Raw genomic sequence first — 18,532 nt, 5'->3', positions numbered from 1 at the left:
AGCGCAGTAGGTGTCAGTTAACCTACAAAATTGGTTCCCTGCTTCACACAGTTGTGCTTCTAAAAAAACAAAAATGCACAAAAGCAGCCTCCTGATGAATTATGCTTCAAAGGTGGCTCTTTGTACAGGACGATGTTTAAAAGGTCATTTAGAAATGTGCTTTCCTGTCTCATTTAGACGCGAATTATCAAGCCACACAAAAGTCTTAAATTCTCTTGTGAGGCGTATCGAGCAGCTGAAACTAAATATTCCTTTTGATAATACTTGATGGAAAAAAAACTGAAACGGTTCACAATGTCTTTAAAAAAAACAGGGAGAAGGTTCCTTAGAAAAACCCTCATCCTGTTTCCCAAAGATGGTTTTCTGTGGGTAGTCCCATGCAGACTTTCCCTTATATTACTCACATAATCTACATAAATATTTACAGTTCAGAACCTCTTTGCTGATCTGTTCTGATTGTGTTTATATGCAGGCTGTGCCAGGCTAGTGTCCATGTCGGGAGGGGGAGGAGGGGGGGTAGAAAACCAAGATGGTGTAGGTTAGGGCACTAGTTGAACAGGACACATTTTTAAATAAAAATGATTTTGGCCTTTGGTACTTTTGTTCCCGTGGTCTCGATGCTGATTGAAACACCTTGGACCCGCTTCTTTCTTGCTTTAAAAGTGTCCTGAAAATATTTTAGTTCAACAAAAATAAAGGAGCACAACATATTAATAAAAAAGTTCATTTTTAACCTTGAAAACAGTTTGACAATTAAAAAAAAAAAAAAGTCCAGGAAGTTAGACAAAGCTAGTATGTGGACATTAGAGTTCAGATTAGTAAGACGTTTAGACTATTTGTATTACTTTAGTAAGAAAATCATACGAAAAAGATGGAAATACATGGATTTGGCCCCGACAGGTGCTAATGTATACACGGCTGCTCGTCTCTCTCCAGGCGCCTGGTGCTCCATCATAAACTGTGAAATGCAGCTGTCAAGAAGAGAAATACTCTCCTGTTACTTCCTGCTTTTGATCATCTTCCATGACTCAGTGTAAAAGTGTTGACTTGGTGCAACAAGCATGTTCTTAATGCCCCGTTAAAATCTCATCACAAGATCAACTCCAGATGAAAAATGAAAGCGCCATGTGGTGCTGTTGTTTGTTTGAGCTTTTCCCATGACTCTTCCTGAAATATGTTTGACCTTGTTTGCGGGGATGTCGGCAAACAAGTCTTGTTTGGTCCCAGGAGGAGGAGGAGGAGGAGGAGGAGGAGGAGGAGGAGGAAGGATGGGGTCGAAGCTCCTCAGTGAATATTTAGGACTTCACGTCATCCCGCTCAGTGGACAGGGACTCGGACACAGCGGGACCAGGGACTCGGACTCAGCTGCATCCTGCTGGGGGAGGCTGTTAAAGCAATTAGACGACATTACTCTGACTGACTGACCACAGACGAAAGAGAGCTTTAGAGCCTGTAGCTTCTACAGTATTGTTTTCTGCATGTTTCCTGAAGTCCTTAGATGACTGTGTGTAGCATCAACCGGAATTCACTCAATACATTCTGTTTCTAAAGGGATTCACCCTGTTCTACCGTTTGAATGATGAGGACCATTTTCAGTTCACATGGAGACGATTTGTTTGGACGTTTGAAATGAAAACTGTTGACAAGGGACGTCAGCGGATCATCATATGCTGTTTCACCTGGTCGCTCCTTTTTATTCTTTCAAAGCTGTAATCCTCACAAAAGGAAAATTGCAATATAAAATCCTCTAACATGGCATATGTCATTTTAAATATCAATGTTCGCATATTTTAATATAGTAACGTTTCTGGAAAAACAATCAAGACAGAAAGTTCATTCTTGACCTTGGAAACTGCAGCTGGACTGCTTTATTATAATATTGTTATTATTCATCATCAGGTATTAAATTGACTGGATCAGTCAAAAACAGACATTTCTGTCTATTTATTCAAAAACAGTCTCACCAATGTCCATTTGGATCTGGAGCTGATATCACCAATGACAATATTCAGCATGACAGGAGTATTGGGATGATAATGAAACTGGAAGACATCTATAATATACAAAGACATGTTGGAGCTGGAAGGATGGTGGGCTGGAAACAAAGGGAGGAAAATATCATCCCTCGTCTGAGAATAGGTCAGAATAGGTCAAGGTTATAAAATAAACTGTTTTACAGAGAATAATCTATTTTTTTCCAACTTATTTATTTTCCTGAATCATTTTTTGTTCCACGATCCGGTCCAGTTGGTGGTGGTAATGCACCGCGAAGAAGAACCCCCCCTTCTCTCCTCCAGTGGGGTCAGTCAAAAGGATTCAGTCATGCAGACTTTTTTCGACATACTATAACTTTATAATTACTCTTAATGACAAACTATACCTTGACTCTGTTTGTTTCTCTACAAGGACATTTTTTGACATACTGTACTATGACTTTATTTTACTCTTTTCGACTCATTATACGGTGACCGTTTTTGACTTTTTTCGATGTACTATACAATTACTTTTGTTTTTACTTCGACATACTTCATGAAAGGCTTTGTTTTGATGCTATATTATGACATTTTCATGACTTACTTATACTATGAAATTATTTGATGACATACTTTGACTTGCATATAAAAATATAATGTAGTATAGTATGCCATAAAAGAGTCACAAAAAGTCATGACTTTTTTGTAGCATACTATTCTTTTCAAATTTTTTGTGAGATATTATACAATGACATTTTATGACATCATTTACTTTGAGATTTATACGAGACATATGTATGACTTTCATGGCCTACTATACTTACTGCAACAATACTCAAAGTATCAAGACAATATTTTGCTTTACTGGTGTTTCATTGCTCTGCATTAGATCTCCATCCTCTGCTTATCTTAGATCTAGTCTCGTGCTGAGCTGCACCTCATGAGTCTTCCTGTTGTTCTCCAGCTGCTAGTCCAGCATTTTCTAGAGGACAGAAACCCCCAAAAAACATTATAGACTCACTGTCATTCAAATACAACACACACTTGTGTCTTGGCACCTGCAGCGATCATGTGACTGTCACAAATAGCTCACTGATAAAAGCACTATTTACATGTCCAGGGATTATACAAAGAAGGTCAATTTGTTTTCTGGATGCTTTAGAAACAGGTCGTCTTATAAATCTGCATTTGAGTATTTGTTTTGCAATCAAATCAAATAGCTTACAGGACATTCAACCTTTGTTTCTTTATAATGCATGTGGTACTTCATTTTGTTTCTTTACAGGGCTTGTACAAAGTTAATAAAGTAGTCCATGAATAAGAGACATGAGTTTACAGATATTTACAATCCCTCCCCGGCATTGTGGAGGTTGGTTTATAGCTTTTTGCCGGTTACACCTACAGTCTGTGGTTTATACTCGTCTTCATTTTCTTTGTAAGCCTTCTGGTGTTTTGGAGAAAAATACAACGAACAGCGCATAAGAGTATAAACGCCTCCGTGCATTACCGTAAGTAAAGATAACTTTCTTTTAAAAGGTTTCTGTGTGAAATTTCCACCTATGACAAGTATTTAAGAGCCTTCAGGCACTGGTTTTATAGTTAATACGAGTTTGATATTCATTTTGTTCTGAGGTGTAGAAGATATCAGGGCACTACTCATGCAAATGTGAACTAAATTACATCCAGTAAACCCAATAGTAATGATTACATGAGATTATGAAAATTAACAACATCTCCAAAGTAAGGCAAGTCAATACATGGATCAATTTCATTACTTTTTATGTAATTTGCTGTATAAAACCCTTTTTACGACCATCATCAAAATGAAGAAAGTTTCAGGTAAGGGTATCTGAAAAACTAAAGTCCTTTTGAGGATTTGTGCCTGTACTAATAACGGTGCGCCCCCCCCCCCCCCCCCACACTTTTGAAATCTAAATTCCGCCCCTGTCCTGACGTGACAGGAAATGAAATAAAGATTTTATGTTAAGTGGAAAGCACACAGTGAACACGCACGCCTCATTACTCACACACCCCAAGGTTAAACGTGTGGAATGTATTCTGGTGTGAGCGTGACTTTCCAACCAGATTGCATCACGTAGTTGGCGATGTTGAATGTGACTTGTGGGTGAGTCATGGGCTGACAGGAGACCTGGTCTCAATCCCAGTCTGCAGTATCTGGATGGCTGAAGGAGACATGGGAGGAGACGAGGAAAGGACACCGCTGGGAGACAAATGTGCATCGCGTCTCCAAACCTGCGTAAATGTTCATGTCATAAGTTATGAATCACCAACCTAGTTAAAGAAGTGAAACCTACATGAGGGGAAAACACATTCACATCTGTTAGAGCAACACAGTAGAGAAAAGGGTCAAATACAGTATTAATGTGCACTTTGCTGACATGCTCATAATTGACAATGCTAACAGGGGGCAAGCCAAATAGCTTATTGGTGATGCTGAAAAGGGAATGAAGTCTTTGAGATTGGCTTGAAACCAACCATGTCTCCATAGAGGAGTAAAAACAGTCATTGTGTCATTCATACCAGATGAAATGAGACTCTGGGATGGAGCCTGAAACCAACGAGTGCATTCCAGGGATGGACTCTTGCCAGTCAGCCACTCCATCATACCTGTTTGTCAGCAGCTCTGGTTCCTCTCCATCCCTCCATGTGGTGATACTTTGGGACCGGTTGTGACTAATGTGCTGGTCACTGCAAGATTCGACTACTTCCAAGTTTCGTGTTACTCTAAGGGAGCTGTAAAACATCCAAACAGAGAGGAGACAGCGCAACGGCGAGCTGGAAGCCGATCGCCATTTAGTCCCACTGCATTCAAGAGAAGGCCGACATCTCTATGGCCCGACACACAAAAACATTCTAGATCTATAAGTGGCACTACAGGTAAGATCAAAAGTAGTATCTTAAGTATTAAACTCTCCCCGACTGTGTATTTCAATGGTATTTACAGATGTACAGCCTACTCCGTGTTTTGGCGCAGTCTAGTGAAACATGTGGGTACTTCATGCTGACTACATGTTAAAAGCTTTAACTTTTACAAACATTTGTTGAACAAACACTATAAAAATACAACTTCCATGTGTTTGAATGACCCGTTTGTTAAAACAGCAGTGTATTTTTAAACTTCTGAATGACAGAACCCAGGGGCCGTTGTGTAGATAGCACGATGCTGTCGGCAGTTTGTGCTCCGTGTTTACCTTTGTAATTATTTCATAAAACAAACCGGCAGAAGAGAATGTGCTGGCTATTCTCCACATTAGCTAGGCAAACACTGATTATATTTGGACTAAGCTATTCCATAATACAACTTTTTATGGACCACATGTGTGGGAACTCCATCCAACAATTGGTCAATTTAGATTTTTCACAGGCCTGCATCTGCCAGTGATTGACAGAAGAAACAACAAAGATTTAGGGTTATTACAGCAAGGACTTACCAGCCGCTTCACGGCATCCAGTGATTCTTTAACTGCTGTGATGAGTGAGTACGTCTTCATATAAACAACCAAAACAGATTCTTTACTTGTATTTGATTTTATTTTTTGCAAAACAACCATGTAATAAAAGAATCCGGGTTATTCAGGAGTTATACGTCTATGATGTGATGCTTAAAAAAAAACAAAAAACATAACTTTCTTACAATGGGAAATTAACCACATAATAAATACAATCTTTTTTTAACACTATACAAAATGGTATGTTACTGGCGGTGGGCCTCGTCAGGCCTCAAGTAACATGCAACACCATATTTCTACTTGGTAGGTTAAAATCGTAACCTTGACCAAAGGTAGGTGACGGGGGGCGGGGGGGCAAGCAATACACGCAGTACAGGCTGAAATATGACAACAGAAAAAAAAAAGAAAAAGAAAAAGAAAAAGGTATACAAAGTTCATGAAGTCCAGAATTCTTGAGTTTCTCTACAGGTGTCCTCCTCATGTGTGTCCAGGTGTTCCAGTCGTCTTTGCTAAGTCGAATAGTCCTGCAGGACGACAGGAGACGAATAACGGCAACGGTTATTGAAATAAAGGCAGCGAGCGCCGTCACAGCTGCAATGATAGGTAGACTAATCGATTGCCAGGAAATTGATCAGCAACTAGTTTGATTACGTAATAATGGTTTAAGTCAGAACAGATGATTTTTAAGCAAAAATGAAACCATTTGAAGATGCCATCTTGGTCTGCTTTAGATTATAAAGGCCGTTTTCACTATTTTCTGACATTGTAGAGACAAAACAATTCATCTAGAAAATAATCGCCAGTTGCGTGGCTATTAAATACAATCATTAGTTTCTGACCAAATAACAGTCTTACTGTACAAACAAAACAATAAGAACTCAACTTACAGCTCGTGGTTTCTTGTTAACCTTCATGTCAAATCTGCAACAAAAACGAAGAAAAGCTGCATTATATATCGATCATAAAGCTGGTTTTGATGGGAATCATGGTAAGAAGCAATACCACTACTATACCACGAAGAAGCCCAAAGGCAAGCTTATAACAAGAACATTAATGACCATGTGTTTGTTCTTGTTCGTGCACAAATCTGAAGCCAGCCAAACATCTGACAAAACCAGCAATGTTTTCTTCAATTGCTGGAGCTGGGGAAGCACACTCTGGGGTCGGAAAGATATGGAAATACCCCAATAACAAGCACGGAAATCTAATGGAGATCAGAGTGCTGGATGTTGATTTGCATTCAAATGATGGAAGTGTTGGACATGCAGTATGACTGAATAACTAGCAGGCTTAAACTCAAAGTGTAGGTCAACAGAAGCAGACAGAGAGCAGAGGACGGGGTTCACAGCAGGCAGGATGTAAAGACCACAGGAGCAGGAAGTAAAATTCAGACTTACTCAAAGTCATAATCAAACATGGCAGAAGGACTGGGGGGGCGGAGGGTGGGGGCGGCATTAGGGAAAGGAAGAGAGCAGCAACTGTTAATTCACCCACCTGAGTCTACAGCCCTACAGTCTACATAACACTGCAGTCCGGACTTTACAGAGTGAGAGAACCACTCCGTCACAGTGTGTTCGGTGGAGCACCTGCTGTGTTAATATGTGGTTAGAACAGTGAGGCCTGAGTGAGGGAAAACCGGTTGACATTAAGTAGTAGTGGTGTAACGGACCATTGACGATCCGTACGGATTAATTACAGTTTAATGTTAACCATCGGTGTGGAAAAAAAAGAAGGTTTTACTGATGATCGTTATCCGCCAATATTCAGTAAAATAAGCTTTCAGGACATCAGCATTTAAGTTTCTCTATTCGTCGATCGCTGATAATGTTACATTATAAACAACCGTGTTTAAATTGACAGGAGGAGAGCTGGTAACGGTCTCATATATACACAACGGTAACAGTGGCAGCACCTCTGATTGCAAACGAACAAAGGCTCCGTTCAGTTACATTGTGATGCGTTCAGGCTCTGTTTGGTGACAATGAGTATTGGGTGAAGGTAAATTATAACGTTATCATGATGTGTTCACATGTGATCTCGTAAAATGTAGTTTTGATGAGAAACTTGAATAAAACCAGTTGTTTGAAGGAGACGTTTTCACAACATAAATAGATACTAGAGATGAATTATGAGCTGTTTACACTGGCTATAAGCTGCTTATAATACATCATTAGAACTACTAATGGCAAGATTTGTTTTGATCAATAAAATTACAATCTTTTACACTGAATTTGGAGGAGTTTAAATGATTTTTGGGACGTGACAAAAAAAAGAATAGTCTGGAGCCTTGTAAATAAAATCGTGATCAAGGATCCCTAAAAGTTATATTTGCTCCCTTTTTTCTTTAGTGCTGATCCGAACCGTGAGTTTTATGATCTGTTGCACCACTAGTAAGTAGGTTGGTGACACACAGCCACCGTAATCATTCAAACAACAATTCTGCTTAACAGACCTATCAGTGAACAGTTATACTGACAACATTGACTCTTAAATCAATAAAACTAGACTTACCAATAACAATCAGTGCGTTTACATGCTCTTAAGTTGGAGTTATTAAGAGTTGGATCCCTCAAAATAGGAAAGTTTCCCAAGATCACAAGGTAGGACATAGAAGAAAATATCACAGTGTCCCGAAAGTAATATTGTTTTCCCTACAAATTACATTTGAACAAATATTACATTTGAGGACCTTAGATTTAAATATTCACAACAGCAGATATTGCCATTCAAACAGTCCGGCGTAAACCCTGGTCACAAGTTTGCCGGTTCCCCCCTCTGCTAAATGTCAGGAGGTCACTGCCTTAAAGTCATCGGGTTATTATCTGATTTCTTTCTACATAACATTCAGTCTGAATTTGAATCAGAGACTACGCCATGTTAACAAAATAAGATAAGTAGGGAGGAAATCTTACCCGGCCTGCTTAGGGATGGGTACCGAAACCCAGTATCACACTAAATTATTATAGACCACAGTATTGAAGCTACAACGTTATCAGTTCTTTTTGAACATTTTGGTGTGACTTGTTTCAACTAAACAAAAACACAAGCTAACAAGGAGCGGAGCAGAAAGGCCCGTAAAGACGGTGAAGTGAACCGGGTTAAGTGAAGGTAACTACGACGACAACGCGCGTTCCTGTAAGCTCAATGAAATCTTTGCGAGTAAAAAGACAAACACTTTATCAAAACACCTGTTCAACCAGCATGAACGCGTGGAAAAGCGATATATATCGATCTGCTCTGTCAGCAGTCTCTCATCCATCGCCGCTATGTTTACACAAGCACAGAGTGCTCGCTCAGCTAATAGCGAACTGCTACAGACGAACTAAAACAAGAGCCGTCTCTATTCTGTCAAACTGTTTAGCTTTTTTTTGTTCTTGTAAATGTGTCTGCTGGCTGAGACAAAGCAGCGCTCCTCTTTCTACCAGTGAATCACATCAGCAGAGGGGGAACCGGCAAAAAGAGAGACACCGACGGGTACCAGCATTCTTCCTTCTTCAGAAACTTCACTTGGGAAGACGATTGATTTTACTGCAATTTTATATTTGTTGTGAGATATTATGAGTGTATACCGTGACTTTGGTGGTGTAAAAATCACTGTTAACGCTCTACAAACTTATTTATATATTATTTATATTACTTATTTATAACAAATTTATTTTCTTAATAGTAGTGTTATCGATAAACTCCTAACGAGGCCTGCTGTATTGTAAAGATGGATTTACATAAACCACTTTCTCCCAGTAACCTGGTTTCTTGTGTGCATGTAAACATACTGATCGGTTATTAAAAGACTCACATTCTTAGTCAAGAAATTCTGAAATTGGATGTCAATTAACAGCACAATCAGAAGGCAAAAAACGCAGAGATCAAACGGCTTCTTGGATCTTCATTGTGTACCTGTGTCTGTTTTTGTTCTTCCTCTTCTTGTGGCTCCCGTGATGGCTGCCTGAGGAGGAAGAGGAGGCAGCTTTCTGAGGCTTTAGGTCCTGCAGCGTTGAGTCCACATCCTCTGTGTCCTCCTGGCTTGGCTCGTTCTCTTGGTTCTGAAGATCTGGAGAGGCGTCGCTTTCCGTGCCGCTGCCAGCCTCGCCTAACGGGACGGACGCAAACGACAGCACAAATTCAGTGTCAGAAAGACTATGACGGAGGAACTGGCTGCTTGGCTTGAGAAAATAATATATATATATTTTTTTTTAACTCACGTTTTTCATTCATGTGATCGGGTATCCCACCGAGTGCACAAACTGCCTGAAAAATCAAAACAGAGAGAGCAGTGCATTAGTAGTTATTTTCTTGTCATGCCACAAATGAGTAGCTAAAGTATTGTGTGAAAAAGTCCAGTGAGAGAGGAACTTACTGCAACTGATGTGACGGATGACTTGCTGAATAAACGCTCGGCTTCCTTGAATTTCCTATTCCTTCTATCAGTCTTACTATTGGAGTTCCTGTTAGAAGATCAGAAATATGGTTAAAGGTGCTTTTGATTAAGGGTGCTCAGATCAATATGCTAATATTTATTCTGAATGGTTTGATCGGTGGTCTCTATGAAGGCCGATCAGAGGATTCATCGATTCTGAATGGAAACGTTTTCAAAACTCATTTGCCTGCTTTTTCTTGCCTGCTCCTTCAATAACTCTGAAAGGAACTCAGCTGCGCACGCACACACACACACACACACACACACACACACACACACACACACACACACACACACACACACACACACACACACACACACACACACACACACACACACACACACACACACACACACACACACACACACACTAATTTCCTCGCCTGTTTGATCTAGTTTTTCCACAAGCCAATCTGGTGAAAAACAACAACACACAGACTCAACTAAAACCAAAAGGATACATTATGATATGAATTAGATTGCGATACACAATTTGAATGTTGCGAAAATTCAATTTGCATACATCCCTCTGCATATGAATCTTGTTTATGAACGTGTAGCTGCTCTATAACTCGTCAGTGTGAGTCTCCCTTTGTGCACAGCAGCAAGTGGGAGGACAGTTGTTTGACCGCAGTGATGTTGTTGTTTTTGAAAGGCTAAATGCTAAAATAGAATATTTCATTAGAAAAAAAACTTGTTGTGAATTTTGGAAATATTTTTCCAATACATTTTTACTTTTGGACTTCACAACACCCTGGAGTTATTGGAAATGTTCAGATCACACAAGTCTGACACAATCTGAGGCAGCCACCACTGGAATCCACACACACATGTAATAATAATTACAATGTCCAATTGATATATATATTAATTATTCTCCACATAAAAATGTCATGAATAGGGCCTTGAAGCAGTGGGATAGCACTACGTTCCCACCACCCACCTGCTCATTAATTCTGTGACATTTAGACAGTGATCATTTTATAACACAGCTGAAGAGAAAATGTATGTGGCTTCCAGTTAAGTAATGAAAAGCGATTACACAAACACTTGTGTATATTGAGGCTATTGTGATTGCTGTAAAATTTACTAATTTCTTCTACATATACACTTCATGAAGACTTATGCAGACAGTGCGACAGTAATGCATCTGATATACTTACTTTTGGTTGGTGAGGTATCGGTCCCATCCTCTGATGATGTTGCCATACATCTGAGTGTCTTCTAGATAGCTGCCTTCAAATGCATATATTTGTCTTTCTAAGTTCACCAGTGTCTCCTAGAAATAGATGCAAACTTTAATTAACTGTGAGAAATGAGTAGGTACTGTGCACAGATGATCAGACAAATGTGTTAGAATGTTTGTCAGACTCTTGATTTTAAGGATCCAGAGACAGATTGTCTGAACTGCAAGAAGAGTAAAGATGCCGGGTGAGACAAGTCTGACTACTACAATTAGTAGTTAACTCACTGTTCTTGTTTCTGCATGACTTGTGTTGTCACCATGCATGTTCCTTGTGTTGTTAAATGAACGCTAGCCTAACGTAATAGGTGTACAATGCGCCCATAAAACTAACGTATCGCGAGAACTTTGCCAACCGGGCGGCGGCTAAATTGAAGCTATGCTAACAAGTTAGCATATTCGCTGCAGTATAAACGGTATTATTTTCAAATAAAATGTTTTTTTTTTTAAATAGCAACACTTGAGTGTAACTAAATATTCCGACAATAGTCCACGTGTGATGGGTGGACAACAGTTAGTAACGCTACGCTCCCTACAGTATTGGCTTAACAGTAACGTTAGCTAGCTAGCCAAGTTAGCAAGAGCTACTAGCATTACTCTAATGAACGGCCCAGAGATAGCTAACGGCATTAGCTTAGCAGTTAGCAAGGCCTCAGCTAGCAACCGCTGAGATTAAAGTTAAGAGGTACCTGTAATTCTACATGGTAAAACAACACATTTAATGCAGCATTCAGCTTTGAGGGAATAGCGGTAACGTGGACTCACAGCGAGTTCTTGTTTCCTCTTCACCAGCTCTGCGAGCTCCCGGCGGGTGTCCGGGATCTGTGGTGGAGTCGCCTTCGCATGCATCGCCATGATGGATAGAGCTAACTGAAGAAACAAAACAGAGGCGGGTTGGTATAAAGCGCCTGTTGGACGACCGTATGACCGACAGATGGCGCTAAAGGACCGCGTCAGCGGGAAACACGCTCTGTTTTTACGTTTCCATAACAACGACAAATGTGAGTTTTTACATAACTTTTAAATAAGAACAGATTTACTGACTTTCTACGTGATAACCAACTGAAGCATGGCCAAGAACCGAGGATTCAACGTTAATAAACGTGAGTCTAAGTGAAAACTTTATTTCATTTTTTAGCTAAGGAATACTATATCATAATTCTTTTTTTGATTTAAATGCAGATGTGATTCCGGCCACCGTTTCACCCTCAATTCCAACAAAATACCAATGTGTGGTGATATCAAATGAAGAAAAGAAGGGGTTTTCATCTCAAACTAGGAGATTCCCTTCACAAGTCTGTCTGGTAGGGACTCGCCCAACATCAGTATAAAGTATTAGCCAACAAACAACGCAATATAAACAAGGTGATGTGTGTTTGTTTCAGAATGAAAATCCAGGACCAGGCAGCTATGGAGTAATGTCCAGCCCTGAAGTCGAAAGTCCTTCCTTCTCAAAGAAAGGCACCACAGGTTTTGTTGCATCCAAGGTCAGGCTCCTCAAGTCATGCGCACAGATTTCAGGTGCATGCTCAGCAGGGCAGTAGCCAGGATTATAAAGATACGGAGGTCAAGTCAAAGACAATGTCACACTTATTTGAAACCTTCATATTTTACAAAATATGTTATTCATATTTTAACTTAATTTAACGTAAATTTCAATCCTATTTCCCACATGACAGTCTAAAATGTGTCCCATGACTACTAAAACCCCCAAAAGTTTAGATTCAGCTGATTGCCTGTCAATACACCAAATATGCTATTGCAAAATGGAGAATTATTTGTCATATCATCCTTTCCAATAGACTGCCAGGGCTTCCAGTGACCCGCGAAGAGGCCTCCCAGGACCAAATGCATACAACCTGCAGAGCACCTTCATAAACAAGAATAACTTCAGCATTGGACTCTCCAGGGTGTTCAGGTTGCCTGTGGCTGTGCAGCTAGATGGTCCGAAGCACGAAACTCCAGCCCCGAATCAATATGATGTATGTATGTGAATTGTGCAAGTAGATTTTAAATACTGTGCTGTGCATCCTGTAGTTAATGTGCAGCCTTTTTTTATTGACAGGTCAGTTGTGATAGAAGAAAGAGCTTTTCCTCAGTGGTTGGTACATCAACTTTCCTGTCAAAAACTGGACGCGACACTTTTTACCCAAACAAAAATGTGCCATCGCCATGTAATTACCTCTAAGTTCTCTATGAAAAGTCAAGTATAATGTAATTTTAATGTATGAATTTTATGTATCTTAATCTTGCATCCTAAATATGTTAAAGGCCACTATGAGGTGAGCGGCCACTTTATCCAGAACGGCTCCAAGGCAGTCTCGTCCCCCTTCAAATCAAAAACTCAGAGATTCCCTCCTCTGATTGATCACCGCGTACCAGGCCCAGGAGCCTACAGTCCCCATCAGACCCCTGCACCGGTGAAGAGGGCCGTCCTGCCGTAAGTAAACGCATAATATGTATCGCTTTGGTTATGTTTTCCCCCCAGGTATTCCTTTTCAATTGTCTAAAAGTCTAAATCCTGTGAACTGTGTTTGTAGGAGGGGATTCTATTTGGCAATGTCAACGCCTGCTAAGATTGTGCCCAAGGACCCTCCCTGGCCAGGCCCTGGGCACTATGACATCAGGGATTCTAATGGCCTGTCTAAGCATCCCATGCCCACAGCTGCATTTGCATCCAGATCTGAAAGGATACCACAAAACTCACGGGCCGACATGATGCCAGCTCCAGGTATTGCCTGTCCACGACATAAAACTCTATGTATTTTACAAGAAATGATTGGCTGTTGGCATTTAAGTATATTCTTGTGGTATCTATCCAAAGAAAAGGTTTCTTTATAGATTAATCATTACATACATTTCATACACAATTATATGTGCTACATAAGCTGAGATTCTGCAGTGAGGTGGTCGTGGTATGAAATGCCATCATTTTCATGAACTAATTTGCTCCTTGTCACATGCTAATTTGTACAGCTGTAAATTTGCATTACATTTGCATCCCTACTCTGAGAGCTGTTGAAATTTAGTGGGAAATGTAGGAAACTGCTGACTTAAGTATATGTAAATGAGGCAGGGTGAGGAAAAGTAGGAGCAGAAAAAATTTGAATGACAACATTTTACCATAAAGTAACTCCTCAAAGCTGCCTGGGATTTGTCCTTTAACCCTATCAGTCTCACTTTTTATTCAATAGTCGTGTTCCTTATGAGCAACATGATCTATCGTGCTAAAATGTAGACTTTACTGTTATTTGTTGGTTAAGACACATGTACTTAATTAAGTATGGTAAACTTTATAAAGTCAGGGGAGATTCTGGAAAAAACGCCAATGTTTGCCTTTGTTTATTTATTGTGATGCTTTTGTAAATAGTTTACATTCTGGGTTATGCCGCTCGACACATACAGTCAGAAAGTTTAGTGAGGGTTGACTGGAGTTAGGTTTTGTTGTCGCACTTTATCGGTTATAATGATGTGCTACTAAGCCCACAACCTCACAGATGATGTCACTGTTAAACTGGATTACTGTTTTATTCACATAGTTTTTTTTTAAATAGCCATGGTTATCCCCCCCCCCCAAAAAAATACATACATTTTTCTAAGCCAAGACGTGACATAGAGAAGGAGATTGACACAAGCGGCACAAAAAATGCGTTCTTTTTGGCCTGGAGCTGAATGGGTAATTTCACCACCTACTTCAAGCTGTGACGCATTTAAAGAAGGAATGCCCCTCATGGGCTTCAGGGGATTTTAGCAGGAGACCAGAGCTCTCGCTCATTGAACATTCATCTCTGTCTCTTATCGCCTGGAGCAAGAGAGAAGAGCAACTCCCCTGCAACTGGTCGCTGTCCTATTATATAAAGGTCAACTTGATTTTAAAGTTCCAGGCAAAATTTGAAATCATGCACAACCGTGGGAGTCGCTCAGGTTGCCCATTTGCCTGACATCACGTTCTCTGGCTGTGTGTAGTTTTAGTTGTTTGATATGATTGCAAGTATGACAGCATTAAGTTATGCTTTCTCTCTTTTTGTCCAGGTTTCTATGATCCACAGATTCCACAGAAGCAGTCCTTCTTCTACAACGACTCCAGAGTCTGGCTTCCCGTATAAAGCTTTCAGGGAAACCTGCACTGCAGATATGTACAATTCTCACACACATGAACTATCTGTATTAAAAAGTAAACCATAAACTTGATTTCTCCAGAGTGGTGATATAAGGGAAGGCAAATCTTTTGAAAGGCCGTATGTTTTATCCTCACCTCGATATCCTGATGCTCTTATCTGTAGATGACATAGAAGTAGGAGTTGCTGGGTAACCGACAGCTGCGGGTCCGGTCAGTGGTGCGCCATGGTAACAGCTGAGAGCTTGAGATGACACCACTGTGCCAACTGCTAGAGGGCAGACAGCGGGGTGGAGTGCGACTGTATGTGAGCAATGTGACTGACCGGGCCTGAGGCAGCAGGGTGGTGTTTAACCCCCGAAGAACAAATGGACACATCGGTCATCAGCCTTTATCGGATGTTATATTGTTGGTGTCATTTTCATAGAAAAAGGCTTTAAAATTCCTACTGCACACTACCTGCTCAGCAGCAAACAGCAGACAGACACAGTTAGAGAGCTGGTGAGAATATTGTAGTATTTAGCAGCTCAAGAAACAGATATTTCCCTCAGGAGACGGTGGAGACAAAAGAAAAATAGAGCTAAAAGAGTTACATTAATCAGGTGTACACAAACACAATGTGAATTATAATATTACTCTGTAACTGCTGGATGTGTAAATAATGTGCAACTTTTTGCAAACAAGTTTGCCATATCAACTTAAAAGGGGATGATATGTCGATGTTGCGTTCACAACTTGTTTCCACTTTCCCCAAATGGCCAAAAAAAGTCTATTATTGCAGGTTTGAACAGCAGCCGGTTTGCTAAGCTTGGCTTAAAGACTGTAATACAGTAAACAGTAAACAGTAATACATATAGTAATATAAATAAGCCTACCAGCCACCAGGTCACTAACTAATTTTTTTTTTTTTGCAAAAGGTTGTTTCTTGACCAGGCACAATAACTTGGCAACCGCAAATTGTAATTAGTAAGGCAGGTCACACATGCCCAAATGCAGTTTAACGTAAAGATGCAAATTGCTTCGGCACCAGAGGCAAATGTATGTTTTTTCCCCTTTGGCTAGAAGGGACGCGTGCCTTTAAACTTCAGTTTTACCACGTAATAAACAAACAAGGTGTAACTTTTTAATTAGTGAACTTCAAGTGGTGATATTATGTGTTTTTTTGTTATTTGTAGACTGAGCCAGGCTAGCTGTTTCCAGTATTTATGCTAAGCTAACCAACTGCTAGCTGTAGCTTCAAGTGGTATCTCATCTCAACTCTCTGCCGCAAAGCAAAAAAGCTTTCCAGAGCTCTGAAAATGTATAACATTGGCGTGGCATTTTAGTGTTCATCAGACGCAGCTGCTGACATGGAAATGAATCTCAGGGAGAGGTATCTGCTCTCTGGAAATTACAGATTTAAACAACAACATGGTGCCAAAGAGTTGTTTATTTATACCTCAAGCCTTTTTTTTTGTTCCATCCGCAAAGACAGAGGATGCTAACCAGTTCAAACCGCAGTGTCATCTGCTCGCGAGGAAATCAGTTGGACATTTTTCTCCCTCTCTGCACTCGATAACCGCAGCAACTGCAGACTTGCTTGACTCCCACACTGTGGCAGCTGGAGTTATATTCAGACTCTGACTTCAGCAGTGTGCTCTCCAAATATGTCTGCTCACCCTGTAAAACCAAACCATTGTGAACGTGGTGGTTTTTACAATGAGGCACATTTTATAACTCTCTTTTGCAGACAGAAATGTCTTCTCCCCGCCTGGTCAAACACGCAGGGAGGATCCAGACGAATGTTTTAAGTGTAACTGCAGGCTTTTTAGGCGAGTGGGTTGCCTTTGTGGTAGTGTGTAGGAGGGGCAATTAACTACATGCCTCTCTGGGTTTATGGGAGGCGCTCTGAACCTCCCTATGTTTCAATCAGGTGCGGGCGAGTGTGGACATGTACTCCCTCAGAGGAGTGTATAGAGAGTCTCATTGAGAAAGCACTTTGTTGTAGGAAAAGTTGAAGGATACATGCGGATTGAATCAGTTCCTCATGGATCTTCGCTGATTAAAAATCGTACTTTCTTCGTGCATTTAAGTGCTCTCATCTGGTATATTAGCTTAGATTTAGCTCTAAATGATACCAATAATAGTCTGAGAGATCCGATTAAACTAATTTGACTTGCTAAAGTGACGCTGCCTGCATCAGCCATGTGTTGCTTGGCAGCACATCAGTGGATTGCAGGCACAATTTGTTCTGCCATCATTTTATGAGCCTTGCATGAAACGGTGTATTTATGGAATCCTTGAGAGTCAGAAGTATGAGAAAAACCACGTATAACGCTTGAGGATTTTCCTGTCATGTTTGTCCATCACAATTTGATTTTCAAGCCATGCTTGTGGCGAAGGGGACGTCAATGTGGACCAAATTAACTCAATGACTAACGGATAGATTGCCATGAAAATTTGCACAGGCATTCATGGTCCCCAGAGGAGTACTCTTCGTGACTTTGCTGACCCCCTGACTTTTAGTCTAGTGCCATCAACAGATTGACAATTTTTGGCTTTTATTGACATGTTTCGACAATTACTGGATGGATTACGATGACATTTGGTACAGATATTCATGGTGCCGAGACAATTAATAATAATGACGTTGGTGAACCCTGAATATTTGATCAATCACCATCATAAGGTCAAAAATGTTTTTAGTCCAGCTGACTTTTGTTTATGATAAAATACCTGCAAAACGAATTCCCATCACATTCCCATCAGCCTCAGCTGTACGTCATGTTTAGAGCTAATTAGCAAATGTTTGCATGCTAGCACGCTAGAGTAACATTCTACCGGCTAAACATCAACAACCGAACTTAAAGGATTAGCTGAAGTCTGTTCATCGTTTCACTGCAATCTTTGTCTGAATACGGTCACCAGTGCAACAACGAATCCCTTCAACGAACAAGATTTGCCCGGATGAATTAGGTAATTTATTTATTTTGAGGTTATAGAATATGACAACATCTCATCCCCTCTCCCATCTAACACGTGACTTACAGTAGTAGATAAACAACACAAGTTTACAGTGTGACCGGTGTCATCAAGTGCCTCTCAACCCGTCTGCTGTCAGATCTTTCTGTCAGATGTGGAAATTTAGCAACAAATACTGTAGAATGTTTCTGGTGGTCTATTGGTCCAGTGTGTCTATGTACAATGTGTGTGTGTGCGTTCAGAAGGAGACATATTTTTATGCAGATGAACAAGATATGTAAGGTTTATTGAGCACTTCCTGCCTTTCCTCTGCCGCTGTATTGCATTTCCTGCACTTGCAAATCCCAGGAA

General features: G+C 40.4%; 2 protein-coding genes across 2 annotated transcripts; one reads left to right on the top strand and one right to left on the bottom strand.

Annotated features, from left to right (window-relative positions):
* Positions 1-5,503: 5,503 nt before the first annotated feature.
* On the bottom strand, positions 5,504-12,006 carry meaf6 (MYST/Esa1-associated factor 6). Its single transcript, XM_076105758.1, has 7 exons — positions 11,869-12,006; positions 11,024-11,139; positions 9,801-9,888; positions 9,646-9,691; positions 9,341-9,533; positions 6,331-6,364; positions 5,504-5,967 (listed from the first exon to the last, which is right to left on the bottom strand). The coding sequence occupies exons 1-7, from the start codon at positions 11,956-11,958 to the stop codon at positions 5,953-5,955; spliced, it is 582 nt and encodes a 193-aa protein (XP_075961873.1). The 5' UTR covers positions 11,959-12,006; the 3' UTR covers positions 5,504-5,952.
* A 484-nt stretch (positions 12,007-12,490) lies between these two features.
* stpg1 (sperm-tail PG-rich repeat containing 1) lies at positions 12,491-15,262 on the top strand. The gene is made up of 6 exons (XM_076105415.1): positions 12,491-12,590; positions 12,906-13,085; positions 13,169-13,277; positions 13,375-13,543; positions 13,644-13,834; positions 15,136-15,262. The coding sequence occupies exons 1-6, from the start codon at positions 12,522-12,524 to the stop codon at positions 15,207-15,209; spliced, it is 792 nt and encodes a 263-aa protein (XP_075961530.1). The 5' UTR covers positions 12,491-12,521; the 3' UTR covers positions 15,210-15,262.
* The last annotated feature ends 3,270 nt before the right edge of the window (positions 15,263-18,532 follow it).

The sequence above is a fragment of the Anarhichas minor genome, unplaced genomic scaffold, assembly GCF_050575085.1.
Source record: "Anarhichas minor isolate MPS153535 unplaced genomic scaffold, ASM5057508v1 ptg000033l, whole genome shotgun sequence".
NCBI lineage: Eukaryota > Metazoa > Chordata > Actinopteri > Perciformes > Anarhichadidae > Anarhichas > Anarhichas minor.
The sequence above is the reverse complement of the archived record's forward strand: the minus strand, read 5'-3'. Positions and strand labels throughout refer to the sequence as shown.